The sequence below is a fragment of the Aricia agestis genome, chromosome 15 (assembly GCF_905147365.1).
Source record: "Aricia agestis chromosome 15, ilAriAges1.1, whole genome shotgun sequence".
NCBI classification, from domain to species: Eukaryota; Metazoa; Arthropoda; class Insecta; order Lepidoptera; family Lycaenidae; genus Aricia; species Aricia agestis.
The window spans coordinates 8,606,654-8,626,882 of record NC_056420.1 but is presented as its reverse complement, the minus strand read 5'-3'; the positions used below and the strand labels follow the sequence as shown (position 1 = coordinate 8,626,882).

General features: G+C 34.3%; 1 protein-coding gene across 1 annotated transcript in view; it reads left to right on the top strand.

Annotated features, from left to right (window-relative positions):
- Positions 1-20,229, top strand: part of LOC121734172 (A disintegrin and metalloproteinase with thrombospondin motifs 7) — a 109,443-nt gene that overhangs the window by 79,016 nt on the left and 10,198 nt on the right. Inside the window, exon 8 of the mRNA XM_042124624.1 lies at positions 8,310-8,423. Coding sequence (XP_041980558.1) covers positions 8,310-8,423 — 114 coding nt within the window. The remainder of the gene's footprint in view (positions 1-8,309; positions 8,424-20,229) is intronic.

Here is a 20,229-nt window from a genome sequence, read left to right as displayed (position 1 = left end):
AAATGTTTCCTATAATTGTAAATGAATAAAAATGAAAAGATGCTAAATGCTAACTTATTAATAAAAAATATAAATATTAACTGTGAAATAGGAGTATAAAATTATTGTTACGAAAACATTTGAAAAAAAATGTCATATGGATGAAACGGAACTTATGTCAATAGAGATTGACTCTGTTGAATCAAAATCAAATCGATAAAAAAGGGCGGCCATCTTAAATCGCCGGCACCACTGAAATGTCAGTACGAAATCGATAATTTGGATTGCAATTCCTTTACGAAGTGATTCGATATTTTCAAACTATCGATTAATTTTTGTTAGGTAACTTCCCTACTATTGTCAATTATAATGTGTCACGCATATCATCATAAAACGCACAAACCATAGAGCATAATCTATATATTAATACGTGATCCAAAAACTTTGTATCCCTTTTGACTAAAAATGGGGAAATGTTGGTGAATGAAATTTTGCACAGTTATAGTTTATATGGTGAAGGAGTGCATCGACCTAATACTATTTTGAAATTATGCTTCTATCATACATTTTTTTAACAAATAAAACATTACACACACTACAATACACACACTAGGAAAAATGACAGATTTTTGAGTGACAAGCCTATACATACGAATTATACTCTTTTATTTATGGTTGAAGTCTGTTGACAACAAGGTGACAAATTGATTGATTATAGTTTTTTTTATTGAATCTTAGATACTATTAGACAATGCTTACACGGCCAGTCTGAGATCAGCTGAGTCCCAGAGACAAGAGTTGAAAAAAATATGATAAAGTCAATATATTTTTACAAAATATAGGTAGTAGTCCTAATGTCGTTGAAACTAAGGTCGAATTTCGATCATTGGGCGATCTCTAGTTACCTTAAATCAAAAATCATCTCTGCGCCTGATTTGCTAGTCTTAGCTTCAAGAGACAATAAAAAATATTCAAGAATACATTGCAAGTGTGTTCTGAGATATTTTAATAAGTCATAGACTTAATGAGTGTAACACTTATATTGTTACCAAAAAGTTAATAGAGAAAATACCTCTAAAAGACGCTGTTCTTTAATATTTCAGTCTGCCAATAATATTCTTATGGCCATTATCCTGTAATCTAAGATTATAAGATTCAAGGACTTATCATCCGGAAAAATATTCACAGTATATAATTCATTGAGCATAATTAAAACTTATCGATTAGTCGGGAATACTTTAAAGCGCTTACTGTAAATTATCGTGAGATCTAAAAGGCGTTTTGCGAATATTAAGGCAATTTACGGTACAAACTGTTTCTCGGAACGGCAGAAGACAATAAGTGTTAACGGTGTATGGGCCCAAGGCGGGTACTTCAAGCACTGTCCACGATATTAAAGCAATCATTAATTATTAAAGACGCATCGTGCATCGACTTTTTTACTCTTTCAAAAAGGTGGCGGTAACAATATTTTATTTTATATTGAGATATTTATGATGTTTCGCCAATGTTTATTTTGTTGGAAGTATGATGCCCCGTGCTCCCCCAAAATCTAATAATTACCATAAGAATTAACTTTTATTTGGACGTAGGTATCGTGCCTTTATTATTCGTGACCAACACAAAATCAGTCTGCGACCGCGCCTTATTAAAGAACAAAGTTATTATAATTAGATCAAAAGCGCGCAAAAAAAACTTATCAACATACTTGATAGACACTCAAAAACTCGTACTAAGTACTACAAGAAACACGTATTATCTTGACAGTAAATACGAGAAAAAACGATCGGATTTGAGTCGCGACGCCGCGCTGTCTGCCGGCCCTCGCCTCTGTGCCAATAGCATTGCGCAATATCGTCCGAGTATGTGTTACATAAAGGTAATTAACAGGTAAATACTGGGAGAACCTGAATTAAAAAATGTAGGTGACAGATTCTATAATTGACTCCTTTGGGTCCATTTGCGACAAACTGGGTTGTTAATTATTGTAACTAATTGTGGGTCAATTTATATTATTATACTTTCATGAATATGTTTTCAGGAGAGCACAACATGACAATTAAGAATTTGAACGAAAGAAGAAGCGCAAGTGGGCATAGACGAGATCTTACTTCTAACGTTTTTAGGGTTCCGTAGTCAACAAGGAACCTTTATAGTTTCGGTCTATCCGTCCGTCTGTCCGTCTGTCTGTCTGTCCGTCTGACCGTCTGTCCGCGGTTTTTCTCAGAGACCTACAAAGCTGTAATTTAGCATGAATACACATAATATCAATGATGCCGACAAAATGGTACATAAAATCATATTTTTTTTTTATTCAACACATCAAGCGGGGGTGATTTTTTTTTTCGCGCCCACCCCATCGTGTGGGGTGTTGTTGGATAGGTTTTTTAAAAATATTATGAGTATTCATAGATAATTTTCCGATTTAGGGATCCATTTGTGAAATATTAAGTTTTAAAGTGGAAAAAATCGTTACGATTCCAGTGTCCCCCCTTCTACCAGCTAAGCGGTTGCTTCTGGAAATGTGAAAAAATTCACGGGAGTAGGAAATATGCTGAATTTAAAATGAAAACTATCACTAAGAAGACTTCATAAGTTATTGAGTAATAACTAATAGACAATAGTAGATCAACTAAAAAAAATGTATTCGGCGAAGTATAAAGGAACTCTTCGTTCAAATTCCTTTGATAGTAACTGAGATGATGTTGTTAGTAGTGTAAAACACGTTATAAATGTACGTTCATTGACCATACAAAAAAATTCCAAAACTAACGGTACTACGGAACCCTATATTGCGCGTAACCCGACACGCACTTGGCCGGTTTTAGGTTACATCGAATCTATTCACAATAAATAGGCAGTTATAACTTATAAGCATACTATTTACCTAGAATAATATTAATTATTATCGTAGAATTCAACTTAATAAAGTTTAAGCTTTATTTGCTTTACACAGTTCAAAATATAGTATCTACATACAATGTGGAGCAGTGGGTAAGCGATATGAGGAAAACGTGAGATTTGTGTAAATTGCGTTGTGTAAATGTAAACATTGCTTTGTAGTCGCTGCGTAAATAAATTAACAGGTAAATGGATTATTGCTTATCCGAAATTTTGTGACATAGCAACACAATAGACTCACCTTTTTTCGTTCATAAAAAAAAACTTTAATTATAATTTATAATATTAAAGTAACCATACGTTCCTGTGCGGACTGGGCTTGATTCCTAAATTATGCTGTTTTATTAACTTACTACCTATTGATTATGCATTTAAATTTAAGTCTGGCGAAATCGAAATTAATTACAAGTTGCAAAGACCACCTACAGACCTTTGCAATTTTAACGCATCCGATTCTTGTTGGATGCATTTCGTTTTCTATTAAAATTCAAAATGGTATTCTCGTGCGAAACCAAACAAAACCGTTGGTTTGATATACAATATACATATAATATATACAGTGTGTAAAAAAACTAAGCGATAATACTTTAGAGTGTGTACGTGTTCCTTGTAGAGAGTTCATTGTGAAAGTAGCAGCGCTGAAAGACCTTTTTTTCACTTTTGTATGGGCAAACGCCCCAGCGTCACGACTTTCCCCATACAAAAGTGAAAAAATGTATTTCAGTGCTGCTACTTTCACAGTGAACTCTCTACAAGGAACACGCACACACCCCAGAGTATTATCACTTAGTTTTGTTACACCCTGTATAGAGAGTATGTAGCTTTGAGAGAAGAAACCAAAGTGTTAATTCTTTTTGTTAAGCAATTAAAATTAACTTAAGGTTGCGTGTTTAAAAGGGGATCGGATTTCTCGCAAGGACCTTACTGATGGTATCCCGCGTCGCGTCGGATGCGTCGGGAACATTTTTAAACAATCGCCATTTATTTTTTGTTATCTGATTATCGGATGTCGACACTTGGGACCAAACAATGGGATGGGTAATTGCTATTCTTTCAGTAATTGTATAGCACGGATTGTGCCTTTCTGTAGAGTGTAGAGTGTTGAAATTTGGGATTTCAGTATGGACCATTGTATTTTAATCAGGGAAGGTGCGGTTATTATGTTAATGGTATATTTTAAAGTGAAGATGTAATGCGTCGTCACATTTTTTTATATATTTTATATATTTTGTGCAATTGAAATCTTTGTTTTAAGGCATAATATAACCATAAAATTCTAATTTTATTATGAGTATTAAATAATTAAAGAGATATCTAACGGAAAAAGCAAAAACTCACTCTCTTGTAAAATTATATTTTTGGCGTTCAAAATTTTGTGTAGTCTCTATCGCCATAGTATATATTCCATAAATATTGTAATACATACTGTGCTATCGCTGTGGTTGATGATTATTTTGTTTTAATATAAACATAACTAACTATAAAAGAAATAAAATACGTATATAAATAAATTTGATTGTACATTTAAACTTCAAGTCCCGCAAAGTTGAAAATTAATTACGAATTACAAAGACCACCTAGTGAGGTTTACGATCAATGATTTGTTCACTTCCGGTGATTAATCAAATATTCTAATCAGACTTTATTTAATAAAGTAAAGAAAATGTTATTTATTTTAAGTTAATAATTATTTAAATAATATAAATAATATTTTGCTAAAATAATTTATTTAAATAACGAAATTATGATCAATTTGTATAGATAAGTTATATCCTAGAAAGATACTTAATCTATTCTGTGGTCTACGACCAAAGGTAACAAAATATATCAATTTTGTGTGTATTAGACATCAACGCGCTTCTAGTCTACATTAACATTCTAAGCATTTTCTTTTGTCTAGTATTTGTTTTGTTAAAACATAAATTATAATATTATCATAATTATTTTATTCCAATAAATAATAAGCCATGCAGTCAATAGAACGTAGCCTAAATTTGTTAAAGTAAAAAAAAGAAAAACTAAAATTTAAAAATGGAACATAAATTCAATAAACGGTAGTATCAAACATGTACAGTAGTAGAATTTAGCTTTCATCGCTTCCGCATGAGTCAGCGGAGTATTAGAGGCGGCGGGCGGCGGCTATTCCCGGCCGCCCAGCGTCACGATCTTATTGCCATGTACGTTCTTATAGGGCATATCGTCCCCATATGGGGCTTTGCCGGCCTTATAAAATAGTTATGGGATCGTATCTGCCTCATATGGGGTAGTTATGGGGTCGCCCCAGCCCCGTATCATGCCACGGTTATGGAGTGATTTTATGTCTTTATGAGCCGTATTTAATATCAAATAATAGGGATTAAGATAGTATATTAGATCTTATGTACAAATTCATTTTAGGATTAAGAATACATTACTATCCATTATCCAAAAGATGAAAAACAAAAACGTATATGATATACTAAGTAACTGTATGCATAATAATAATTATAATTATTAAAGAAAATAACAAGGTTTGTATCGGCATGTCTTTAGACACTACAAAATTGCCCAAAACATTACAAAATTCCTTTAAAATCGCGCACCGAATACCGCTGTGGCCTAATTTTTTTGCTGCGAAGTGCAGACATAACTTTCTTCAGCCGACAGCAACGGGATAAATGATTAATTGATTGATGTCCTGTCAAGTTCGCCATACTTCTGTACTGATCACGCCTAATTAGTGTACTCAACTACTCACGTACACTCCTTGGAGTTTCAAAGGTTATATGTACTTATGAACGTTTTGAATGAAGTTCCTTCAAGAGAAATAATAATTCTCAATCAACTGAATGTATGATTATTATGAGAAGATAAGATACGACAACTTTTCTCTCTATTCTTAATTCACATATTTATGTAGCAACAAGTAAAAGTATAAAAGCTGTAACTTCGAGTACTCTTACTATTAATACTCTAGTTATATAAAAAATAAAATTGTATAACAACACTATGCCCTCCAAGTATTATAAGGAATAATAAACTAAAGTATGTACAGATAATAATATATATTATTTATTTTTTTTTTTATTTTTTTTATTTATTTATTATACATTCTTACAACTATCATTACCAGTGATCGGAATAGGGTGAGTATATTTACCTACAGTTTAACGAACAGAGACGGAAATCGGAGACTTCTTTACGACTAAAAATTTTTTTACCGGTAAATTTACCGGAACTTTGATTATGCAACTTTTTAATAGCTAAATGCTTCAATAAATCTTAATTAATGTTAGAAAAAAAAATAACGTATATAAAAAAAATATTTTTTAATTAATAAAAAAAAATTGTTTGAACATTTCAATATAACATGACTATAATATATTAATGACTTTCTTGTCCTAAAACACATATTTATTATAAAGTATAAATAAATATAAATATTACACCTTATTACGGTTTTTTACGGTAACTGCACAATTACCAACACCGCGGATTTATACAAAATGTAATTCAATACTTAATAAAACGCGCTTACTATAAAAAAAATTACCGGTCAATATGCTGAAACCTTAATGTTTTTTAAACATTCTTCTTTGGTACTGGGTACATTTCACACATGTTTTTTCAACTTTATTAAAAATGTTTTAGGATAAGAAAGTCCCTAATATATTATAATCATGTTATATTGAAATGTTCAAACAAAAATTTTTTTATCAATAAAAAAATATATTTTTAATATACGTTATTTTATTTTTTATCTGAGTAACATTAATTAAGTTTTATTGAAGCATTTAGCTATTAGAAAGTTGCATAATCAACATTCCGGTAAATTTACCGGTAAAAAAATTTTTAGTCGTAAGGAAGTCTCCGATTTCCGCCTCTGTTCGTTAAACTGTAGGTAAATATACTCACCCTATTCCGATCACTGATCATTACAGACTAATGTCCAATTCAATAGCGTAGTAAATAGATGAATTACATTTTTTTTTTTTGTATTATTTTTAGACTTCATTTTAATGTAAATGAAAATGCCATCAACAACAATAAATACATCCCCTAAATTTACTGTATAATATTATTTAACAATATTATGTTATCCATGAACTAATCGACTACACTCCACCTACCTAAATTAAGTAATTCATGTATAACATAATAATTGTAAATTTCTGTAATTGATTTCACCATTTATTAGTAACAAGATAATTATGCCAGTTTAATTATCTTGTTACTAATAAATAGCGTTTCGAGCTTTGTTTCGTAAAGCGAAATAATATTAGGAGCATAAACAATAATAATGTTTTAGCGGAGATCAAGTCAGTTCAAATAACTAAATAGTATTGGCTCAGTAAAGATTTGTTGATCTAGTTCGTTATTTCGAAATGAGTTTGTAATACTTAGCAATGGCATTAAACGCCAGGATTGCCCAAGAATAATATTTGCTTTGAGTATTAAATTTTTTACTCATAAAAAGCTTCGTTTACATGAAATCGGTAAAACTTAAAACCTTTGTTTTTCCGAAGTTTTGAAAGATCCTTTCTTTCTTAGATATCTATGTCATTATAATTATGAGGAAAGGCAAAATTTAAAGTTCCTTGCTCTACTTTTTTTTTAATTATATCTCATGGAACAAACCAATAGGTATGTAAGCCACTGCAGATGAAAAAGTGCAAAATTATTAGGTTCACCGTCTTTACAGAATACTTTTTATGACTCCACTAGATGTTTCACATTAGCCATCTTATGATTCTAAATGTACCACAAAAAAAGATATACCACAAGCAAAGATCTGACACGAAACAAATTGAGTCCTGCGTGATATTGTCTATCATGTGACTTCTATTAATATAATAAATCCCCTGACAAAATTCCCAGAAATAATATGACAAATACTGTATCGTGAATCTTAATTAACTAGTTATTAAATCGATTTCGTCTGTTCTCAGAGATTACGTAAACTAACCGAAATACAAGGGCAAGGAGATTTATAGGATTTCAAAGTCGAGACATGGCGAGACATTGATTTATTTGAGCACATGTGTACCATGGACTCGTGTGCTAAACTTGGTTTTAATCTTTGGACACTGAATATCTAATTAGGTCCTTTTAGAGATAGGTTGACACTAATAATAAAAATTTTCTTCTGTTAGCATCTAATACGTTTTAGTGCGAAGACAACATTGTTAGAACCTCTTCTTGAGCTTCTTCCTCAAAACCTCTTCGTTCACTCTAGTTTTCTGTCTAATCTTCGCATAGAGAGCTAATGATGCCTAAAGACAGCTACTGATAGCCAAATTTTCTGTAATTGATTTCACCAAATCTAGCGAGGCTGATCCTTTCAGAACCTCTTTACAGACTAGTTCTGTCCAATCTTAACATAAACATATTAAGTATTTACGCAAAATCTTTTTTCTTTCTTTCTTTAATTTAACCAACTACTCTTACAGCACCCTAGGCGTGGCGCACGTGGCCGGGATGTGCAAGCCGGACCGCAGCTGCTCCGTCAACGAGGACAACGGTATAGCGCTCGCACACACCATCACACACGAGCTGGGGCACAAGTGAGTATAACCAGATACCTACACTACCATCGATCGTATCGTATACTATAGCAGTGATCCACTTTGTGTGCCGCGACATACTGGTGTACCGCGGGCAGCAGTTGGAAAAGGTCATCGTACTTAGTTTTAGTGCTAAATGCCAACAAAGGGCCATCTCAGGACCATCGACAAAGGGGTGGGAGCTCAGAGTAAGCCTATACACACTGATTAATTTGTGGTGTACCTCCAAATATCTGTATTTTTATAGATGTTGACCTTGAATTCTTAAAGTTTGCGGAACACTGTACTGTAGTATCTATGACCGCGATACTCCATTTGCTACTTCAAGTTGTCCGAAATCATAGTAATGTCACAGAATACATATTAGTTGGTAATGTGTGCGTGCACAAGATTTAGGTAGCTTAGTCTGAAAATGGTCTACTGTGTTTGTTGTAGAGAGTTCAGGGATTTCCAAGTTGCATGGCATAGATATCGATTCTTTATCAAAAAACACAACGCTAAATGACTAAAAGTCCACAAAAAACATTTCTTTTAATATCTCGTTAGTATTTCAACATAATAAAAAAATCATGAATGACTGTATCTTTGTAGCCATGTTAGCAAAATTGTAGAGATGTAACACATTTTTTTATCTATGATCACATAATGTGGGTAATAAAATTCATGACATAATCTGTGCAAAAAAAAACTTATATATCGCATAGTTATAGGACCGTCTAAAATAACAAAACTATAAATAATTACGAATTAATTTGTCGAGTATGTCAACGTATCGAAACTCGAAAGTATTTTTTAACAAAAACAAATGATCCGAGACGTCTATTTTTACTAGACGCCAGCTAATCCTGTAATATGGGACAAGAATCTCTCGTACTATGTGTAAGAATGCGAAAATAGACGACACAATATGTCGAATGATTAATACTAAATGCCGCCTCCAAAATGTGCGTGGATCGATTTTTTGCGGCGTTAAAAGAAAATATGTGAAGCCTGTTATATTTTATTTCCCGGACATGTGTTGCAACAAGGAAAATATTTATAAGCGCCACCTATTGTATTCTAAATTTCGTGTTACAGACTCGTCGAGAGCGGAGAAAATCGTTAAAATTATACATAGACGACACAGCTTAAAGGCCATAGAGCTAGTCTAATAACACAAACCAACTATAATATGTTATTTGAAAACGCAATCATAAAAAGACTATATTTAGCCAAATTATTGCTAGCCTACTATCCTATATACTTACTACATTGTATGTAATCGGTAAATATTATGAAGTGAATACTAGGTAAGAACACGTAAGAGGGTACGCTAGCACTGTTTTTCCATACAAACGTATTCCCCAATTTACTCTCTGGACAATGCGTCTATGTTGTTTTTATACAATATTGGGATCTGTTAAAGCTATGCCTCTACGTTCGATTTTTTTGTAAATTTACTAATAAATAAAAAAATATGACCCCTCAAAAATCGCAAAAAATTAATGCCCGTACCCCGCCTAATGTCAATCCACCGACCATAAAACGAAAGATCTTTAAGATAAAATAAAAACTTAGAGGTATAGACTCACTCTTCCTGAAGATATTGAAAAAAATAAGATAGGCTCTATTTTGAAGGAGGAATCAGAGAACTACGTTACCTCGATTTACTGTATCTATGTCTATCACAATACACGTGCCGGCGCAGGGCGTGACGCCAATAGTTTCTTCGTTTAAATTCTACTGCACCCGCGTTCCCTCTTAAAAGCTCAGTGTAGTCCCAATTAAAAGCGTTTCATATGGTAGAGTAAATGTGTGATTTATGTGAAATAATTGGCGCGGCTCGACTCGCCGGTCGGCTCGCCTCGATGTAATTAGGGTTGCCACACGCCCGTAATTAAATACTTATTTTTAGACGCAAGAGCGGTCAAACACACCACGTATATGTAAGGGTAATTAACATGGCAATACAAGTACATATTATCTACCATAATATGGAGTAGATGACAAAATGTAAACGTATTAAAAAAAATCTGTTTACAATTTGCATTAATTGCATTTGATTTTTCTCCACTTTTCATTAAAGTTATTCAGTAAAGAAAGCAAAATATGAAATAAGTGTCTATCAATTAATATAAACTGAAAAGTGTAACAACAAGCCGGAAAATCCTTATTTCTGTTGGTCTTCATAATGGCGTTTATGCCTTTCAAAAAATATGGGCATCCTTGTCGAAACAATGGGTAATACGAGCATTATCTACGTGCTCATTACGGTGTGGGGTCCCTCGTAAACCTCAATTAACGTGAATTTGACTCCACATCTACATAATGGTAGCCCTCAACCCGCGGGTCGGCCCACGAAATCAGTTGTAATGTAAGGGTTAAGACTCATTGTTACAAATTATCACTACATACTCGTACGTGAGAGATAAGCTTTTACATTTTAGGCGTGGGTTTTCCTTGTTAAATGTTTTACTGGATACTTATGTAAGTGCGAAAATATGTCGGCCTGTCTGTTTCCATGCTGCGTGAACAAATTTTATTCATCCGATTTGAATTTTTTGGTATAGATATCCTCAAGAGTCCTGGAAAATGACATAATATTATGGTTCAGTTTTTATCGCTAATGTATGAATTATGTTGTGATAACAGAATTTCAGCGCTACGAAATCATAGGAAATATTTAGTTTTTCCTTAAAATTTAATCCTCATCGTATCTTACAGTAAATTTTGCTTTCTTACCAAACATTTACCAACTAAGTATAATAAAAATATTATATCAAATGATTTTCCATATTTTGTCATTAATGACCTTTTGCTGGAACATGTAGTTAGATTACAGATATAAATAAATACTAAATAGTATAATACTGATTTATAATGACCCTTATTAATATGTCACAAGTGAGTAGTGACCCTGCTCACGACAAAATAATAACAATGTGCTAAGAATAGCTGTTGTCAACTGATAAAAACAAGTCGTAAAAAGTAAGAACACTTGATTAAAACATGAATGAAATGATTATAATAATATATTAAGCATCTGTGATACATCCTACCAATATCCATACTAATTACTGTTTCGTCTATCTGTCTGTCTAACACCTCTTCACGTTCAAACCACAAAACTTATAGTTACATAGAGTTATGTACTTTGAAAGGACACAAGGATTATTTTTACCACAGAAAAATGTGCGGTTCTATCTTGATAAACTAAGTTTTTCGCGAAGAAGGTTGCGAGGATAGTGTTTGATAAATAAAAAAATCTGTAAAGCAATAAAAAACGTTTTTCTATTTTGAGTAGTTGAGTACTTACTCGTAATTTAATCTATACTAATATTATAAAGAGGTAAACTTTGTTTGTTTGTTTAATTGTAACGAATAGGCTCAAAAACTACTGGACCGATTTTAAAAATTCTTTCACTAATCGAAAGCTACATTATTTACGAGTAACATAGGCTACTTTTTATTTTGGAAAATATAGGGTTCCGTAAGATTTTTCAGTTTTTCGGAAACAACCAGAAAATTTACTTATTTTGCATACGCTGCCTAAACTATAAAAGATAGAACCATATAATCTTCTAAGTAAATGTAGATCTTATAAATATCTACAAAAATGTCCGCGACACACTATACCTATCTATGTTAAGTGAGGCACAACAACCATTTTTTTATTTAAAAATCTTGATTTTTTTGGACTACATTTAAATGCATTTATTTTACTCATGCTAATAATCCTTATCAAAATAAATTATTTCATCTCTAAGTACAGTTTATGTAGACAATATTTGGTCTTTGAATGATTAAAATTGGACGTTTGGTTTGGAAGTTATGGCGAAATTAAAATATTGCGATTTACGCCCGTTCCGAAGTTGGCGCTACCAAGGCGGGGCCGCGGGGGTGCGCTCGCGGGAGGGGAGTTTAGATCTGTGGATCTATGAGTATTGACTATTGAATAGTAATGTATCTATCAGTAGTATCGACGGAGAGCTGACGACCAAATCAGTCATGTTACATGTAGCTTCAGCTGTGTTAAAACTCCGTTAGCTACTTCCCTGAACAACCATTTCTGATAATCTGCGTGCTGGCAGGCCGTGGGCGGTGGGTGTGGGAGTAGTGGGGTGGGGAAAAGAAGAAAAAATGTAGGTTCAGCTGTATTAAAACTCCGTTAGCTACTTCCCTGAACAACCCTTTCTGATATTCTGCGTGCTGACAGGCCGTGGGCGGTGGGTGTGGGAGTAGGTAACGGAGTTTTAATACAGCTGAACCTACATTTTTTTTCTTTTTTTCCCCACCCCATTACTCCCACACCCACCGCCCACGGCCTGCCAGCAGGCAGATTAACAGAAAGGGTTGTTCAGGAAAGTAGCTAACGGAGTTTTAACACAGCTGAAGCTACATGACTGATTTGGTCGTCAGCTCTTAGTCGAGTAGTAGTAGGAGATCTATGAGTAAACAAACAAAAGTTTACCTCTTTATAATAATATTAGTACAGATTAAAAACTTATTTATTCAGTGAGTGACATTGGCTATATATTTTTTACCCGTGCGAAGCCGGGGCGGGTCGCTAGTCTAAAATATAAAGGAAGTTTATCTCCTACCGAAAGCCGTGCAAAGCTGCAAAAGTAACAGAATAAAATGTTAAACTTACGACTGATAACTCATAGGCGCAATTGTTTGTTTATAGACTTGGAGTATTCTCGAGCTTTTAACAAATATTTTAAAACCGTTGCAATATTTCATTTGTGTTAGTTTGAAAATAATCCGTTGCCAGTGAGTCACGTTTCTAGGTTGAGAGAACTGCAAGGACGATGGTTTCCGAGAACATGGAAATCATGTTTACTATGTAAACTTTCAAAAATCGGCCAAGAGTGAGGTGGAATCGCGCCGAAAGAGTTCCGTAGTCCGTATTATTGACTAGATAAACAATTAATATCGATCAAAGAAGCCATGTTTTGTAGGGAAACTCCGCTTAAATATTTATTTTATTTTTAACCGACTTCAAAAAAAAAAGAAGGTTATATATTCGACTGTGGATAATTTTTTTATTTTTGTATGTTCGACCACTATATTCTTAGTATTTACTGAGTAGAGTAGAGTAGTAGCAACAGATATACATAAAATTTGTTAAATTATTTCTACTAGCTATCGCGTTTTGCGGTTCTCGAGATAAAGCCGAGTGACAAAGAGACGAACAGACAGTGATATCTTATAGTAATAGAGTCCCCTTTTAAATTTTAATCCCTTAAGTACGGAACCCTAGAACTCATCATCGATGTTATTGATATGTTTAATTACTGTTTGTTCATCGTGTTTGACTTTTTAAGAATTTGAATTCTAAAGCTGCCCTACGTTATACATTATACAAGTTTCCCTGCCTCGTAAACAATAATTATAATAGGTATTGGAGATCATTATCAAAAGACAAAAATGTTCGATATTTAATCTTGTGACGACTGGCCTGAGTCCTGACATAAGCCGACCAAATTAAGTAGGTTATTTTAATCTATGTAACGTTTTGAACATTAAGCTAGGTGCAACTCTAAGTATGTATGTAAATAAATAGTAAGTAAAAAGTTCAGTAAAAGGCCAGCACAGAACAATAAGAAGGCCAGTATAAAATATTTACTGAATAGATAAACTGTACATTGTGCAAAGATATTATCTATAATAATCTTACTCCTACTCCCACGTGGTTTTCATGTTCCTAAACATTATCTTGCTTACTAAAAGTGTATTCGAGTAAAACTGGATATAATAAATTGCTCAAATTTATAACTCCCAATATATCTTAGTGTAATCAATATATTAATAAATCAATATGTTGTTACTTATCGTATAAGGAACGATTTATTGTTTCCATTCATAAAATTTATGAAAAAAAATATGTTGATTGTTGCCGAGAGTGTTTAAGCCGCGTCTCCACTAGGCAATATTTAGCGCGCGACACGTGACGCTCAACATGTACGGCAACGCTGCACAACAGCGCGCGATGTTGCCAGCTGACGCGCAACATGACGCGCGGCTTGTTGTTTGTTTAAAGAGAATTGCATCAATTGTCGTCAAGTGGAGACGCGCGCAACAATGTCCGTAGTGTGGTCTAACGAACAAGTGCTCAAATTAAGCGAACTGTACCAAAACTATGAACGTCTATGGGATACTGCTCACAGATACTATAAAAAAAATTATAACCACTGCCACTAAAATCAACACAAGTTCCTCTGGCGACATGTTGGCGACGACTGACGTAAAGTAGATGCGTAGACAGACAACGTTATTCATCAAAAGTCCCGCGCTGACTTTCAACATGTTGGGCAACTTGTTGTCCAGCATGTTGCGCGTGAATTGTTGCTTAGTGGAAACGAGGCTTTAGCCTCAGGTGTCATGGTGAATTATTTTTATAACTTAATTTATAATAATTAAATTTCATCATTGTGAATAGATTTAAGTTTCTATTGTGATCGGTCATCAGTGTATTAAGCATCTACCTATGACCACAATATACTTAAATATAACAGTAGTATAACTCAGCCATTAATTAAAATCAATTCTTACAAAAAACTACAATCTGAGAAGTTGATTTATAGGCAGATGGTAGACCGACGTAGTTTGATTGCGTTATGTCAAAACTCAAACCCAGCGAACAGATCACGACATATATTAAATTGATATAGCTCATATAGCTCGACCAAATGATGTAGGTCCATCAACTGCCTATGAATTAATTTCTTCGATGGTACAAGAAAGACGCGCTTGTGGCGTTATGATGCATTGCTCTGCTCTACATTAATCTAATATCAATCCGTTGTAGTAGGTAGGTAGGTTTAGTATGAGGATGGTGTACTATATATTATTTAAACTGTGATACCTTACTTCTAACAAACTTGGTGGTCCTCTTTTATTGCTAGAAAATTGCCTACTTTTCAAATGCAAAGTCAACAGAAATATGAGAATAGACTGGCAAAGTTATACAACAATTATTGTTTATTGACTATTTATCATTTCAACGTAATTCTTTTTAAGTATTACTTAGGCTAGATGTTTATAAAATACCTTAATCTAGTAAAGTATATTTTTCTTTAGTAAAAATAAAGGAACACTGACTTTCAGTTTATAATAAATACATTAGCAGGAAGTTGATACAGTATAATTATTACACCTTTATTACACTCAGTATTTATGGTAGAGCCTAGACTATAGAATATAGTATCTAGTACTAGAGTGTCCTATGAATTATTCCCTGCAACCTGATACCGTATCATACAGGTATTAGTATGGCACCACTTACCCCCTTATTTATACCCAGAATAGCGAAACTACCGAGTATTGTCTCTATGCTTCCCACGCGGCTTTCAGAGAAGCTCCATTCGGAATTATATTACCTCGGACTTTATATAATAGTCCTTATAATGTTAACATAAGGGTCATATTGCAGGTGATGTAAGTGTGGGTCCACAGATACGACATACATAAGGAGCGAGTTGTCAGGAAATGCACCACATTATCTACACGTGCTGAAATACAATGTCGCCTAAGATATTTTCATTCATTATTACTGTTCTCAGCGTTTTGCCCCGTGCGAGTTTATTACGCCGGTTTCTCTCGCCGGGTCGGTTCCCGAACCTGTCGGCAAAATTTCGGGCAATTCCAAAAGTGATAACTCTTAACCAATCTCGAAATAAAACATTTTTTGTTGTGTTTCATTTTGTTTATAATTATATACTTGGTGTTAGGCCTATGAATTCTTTGAATATTTTCAATAATTTTAGCGAACCACAAACATTGTTAACTGACTTGCTAATTTATGTGGGAAGTGATAGATATTATGTAAATCATCATGTCATCAATATCGATCGCGGCATTTCGGAGCATAATAAATACCTTAAAGTTTTGTGTTTACTAAAAAAAAAAGATTTAAGAAGAAAATACATTTTGTCGCTATTATTTTTCATGTTTACAATAACCGTAGAGCCATTTTCAAAGCACTTAAGACGACGTAAAGAAATTAGCAGCGGAAGGGAACAATGCAAAACAAACGCGAGTTATGTAAGTGCAAACAGCCAATGACCTTCTGTAGTCTGTAGACAATGCGTCAGGCGGGTATTGCTCCCGGTGCAGCTATCGGCCCACACAAGTTTTTTCTCTTTCAGTTCATTATCTTAAACAATAAGGTCGTCTGACCACACAATTGTAAAATATTGCTTTACGACACTTATAATATAAATAAAAACAGTAGCGTAACTAGTTACTAGAACGAAAAAATCGCTGGCGCCAATAAAATTCGACCGACTCCGAGACAAGTTTACGCGCGTGCGTATGCTCTTTAAGAGGATACACCAAGGGCGAGAGAAATTGAAAATAGGTATTTGAAAATGCATTGCTGTCTCACCAATCTCAAGTCTCCCACCGCAGAGCGCGATAGAGACAATACGACAAAAGTTCTAATAAAAAAACAGAAAATCTTCGATTCGTTGTCCGCTGATTCCTACTCCAAAACTTAAAAGATTTAAGTACTTTTTTCACTAAGAATTAAAGCAAGGCTTGAACTGTGTTCCTATGTATATTCTAGACAGTTTTGTTTTCTGGGTGTTTGAACACAGAGGAAAATCTGGCCATTTTTTTGGGTTTTTGGACGTTCTTATCTTTTTTAATAATAAAATTATGAAAAAAAAGAAAACATAGGGACATGCTAATAGTGGCCATAGATATTCAGGAAAAAAATCATAACTCTACCATCATTATCCAGGGAGGAAACAGGGGACAACGTTTGTATGGAAAAACGGCGGTGTGGACTCCTCTTAAGTTTTCCGAAGTCACGCTTATTTGTGTGTACCTTTTACTGTGCATTGTTAGCCTACTGTACATTGTTTATACTGTAGGCTGTAGCTCAGGAAATAGGAATAGGATTTTTTTACGATTTCAGTGGTGAACGCTACGGTAATTTATGAAAAATTAAGGCGGAGTTATACTGATATCTGGCGTAATGAACCACAATGTTTGGAAACTTTGTACATAGACTAATATTTTTAGAGCAAAATAAAGTAGAGCAAACTACACGAACGTTGGCTGTGCTATTATTGGCTCTTTAGATTTTTGATTAAAAATACTAGCAATACTAATAGGACCTTTTGTAGTACGAACCCGACCGCACTCAGACATATTTAATGATGATACATTTATTAAGAGTGTAACATGTACCCCGCGTTCCATTTGATGTTAAAAACGATCAAAACGCTAAAAATTTGAGCGTCTTGATCGTTTTTAACATCAAATGGAACGCGGGGGTAATGTATGGGGCTTAAGTCAAAATCTTTAATTACAGTTATGTAATTAATATTAATCGTCTCTGAGTGCGGGAGTTAGTGCTAATGTTTTACCTCCTACGCTGCTCGTGCATGCATTAGTGTACTACTACAAAATATAATCTACTACACTGCGGTTCTATTCACATTGTATAATCAACTACGAGTTATCAATGAACATTATACACTTCATTCATCGTTTTATGAATGGAAAAGCGAAACAATAGTCTATAGGTGCAATGCAGAGTACAACGAAAACTTTTAGTTGCTATTATAATAATTATTATTAATTAATAATACTAGCAAATGTCTTGCGGGAATATGCTCGAGCCCACTTTAATTTCAGACGTTTTCAATTATTGCTATATATAGAGTTGTTGTTTATGTCAAGCCGATCTAAAAGAACTTCTAAAGCGCGATTAGCTATGTCCACACTATGCGCTTTCGTCGTCAATTTTCGTCATCTTCCTTTAATCAACTTTCGTTTTGGCGCATTCGGTAAGAACACAGAGGGCATGCGTCGCGGGCATGCCTCACGTTCGCTGTTGACTGCCCTATAACGCATGCCCTTGACGAACAGAAAAAGGCACAATGTGGACAAAGCTATTGGACTGCGCGCCATTTGCTTAGATAACATTATAACGGAGATGAAAAATTGATCTTTAATGATTTGATGCCGTTTCTCAGACTCAAAGAATAAGTATACAATCTGCTGTCATTTCGGTAGAATTTGGCAACTAACTTTGCGACATTGTATATTAAACACCTAGGTACCGATAAGTCCGATATATAATGCAGAGAAGCAATAAGCTTACCTAAAGAATTGAAGCAATTCGAATGCCTATAAATAACTGTGTTTTCAGCTGGGTGGTAACGTCCGACCAATGGTAATAAAGTCAATTTTTTATGGCCAGTTTGATTTATCGTCTGACTTTTGACACGATGAGTATGGGCCGGCCAATATAACGGGGCTTCATACTTTATGTGCGACTTCAGTAGGACATTTTGCATTCTTAAATAATAATTATGGTATTTTGGTTAGCTATATGAAGTATTAATTATCTTTGGGGATGTCCACAAATTACGCGAGGTATTTGAGGAAATGGAGTCAAGACAATAACTATATCTTCGAAACAGGGGGGGTTAAAAAAGTGGCTGGGACACAGGAACGGACAGACGGACGGATATGACGATTCTATAAGGTTCCGTTTTTTGCCATTTGGCTAAGGAACCTTAAAAATGTTAAAAACATTTCTTAGCTACTTGTTCTTGTTCTAAACCTCCGTATATGCGCGTATAGGTGACATAACTTATGTAACACATGGCAACATCAATCTTATCTACTCGATAAATGCAGTTTAACTGACCTACAAGCTACAACATGATAGATAACAAACTATTTATGCATAGATAACGCTATCATGCTTATTTACTTTCACTTTCGTTGTGACTTGTGAATTATGATGCGATTGTATTATGCGGTTATCCCTTCAGCTGTGGCGGCCATTTTGAAAAAAAAAGCGCATCTGTGGGGCTACTTCTGGATGTTCACGCGTGATGCGTTAAAATGACGATAACTCTAAAATTCCTTATGGGGGATGCATATTATAACTATGTCATTGGAATCTGCATGAATTAAGCTCAGATAATAAAAATAAATTAATCCTATTTTGCTATGTTAAGTCTTATTAATTTAAATTTGAAATCGGAATTACAAAAAATATCAGGTTTTTGTCCTTTTAATAAAAAAATGAAAAATTATTTAAAATAGCGTTTGATAGGGCGACTTCAAAGGTACTTTAATAGTCTCTTCAAATATCTATGTACCGTACCGTTTATATTATTTTGTGTTTCCATTTTACACCATAGTCAGTCAGTTATAGTAGTGTTCCTTAAACTCAAACCCACAAACAACGAAACAAAGTGAATTAACTTTTTTTTTTTAATGAAAGAAGGGGGCAAACGAGCAAACGGGTCACCTGATGGAAAGCAACTTCCGTCGCCCATGGACACTCGCAGCATCAGAAGATCTGCAGGTGCGTTGCCGGCCTTTTAAGAGGGAATAGGGTAATAGGGGAGGGTAGGGATGGGAAGGGAAGGGAATAGGGGAGGATAGGGAAGGGAATTGGGCCTCCGGTAAACTCACTCACTCGGCGAAACACAGCGCAAGCGCTGTTTCACGCCGGTTTTCTGTGAGAACGTGGTATTTCTCCGGTCGAGCCGGCCCATTCGTGCCGAAGCATGGCTCTTCCACGTATAAACCTTACAGTACTGCTACATTGACAGTGAACTGTATTATAAACTAGCTAAAAGCCGAGCTTTAAGAGGGCTCACGTCGTTTTTCTGCGTGGTAATAAAAATAATCTTTTAGGCAGTTTTTTTTTTATATTTTAATAGTAACTTTGACTGGCCGATGATAACACATCTACATATAAATAAAAATTACTATGTTAAAGCACACATCAATAGGCGTGAGTGTGTAGAAGTGTACTACAAAAGTGCTCAGGTTGTGGGATATATTTCGC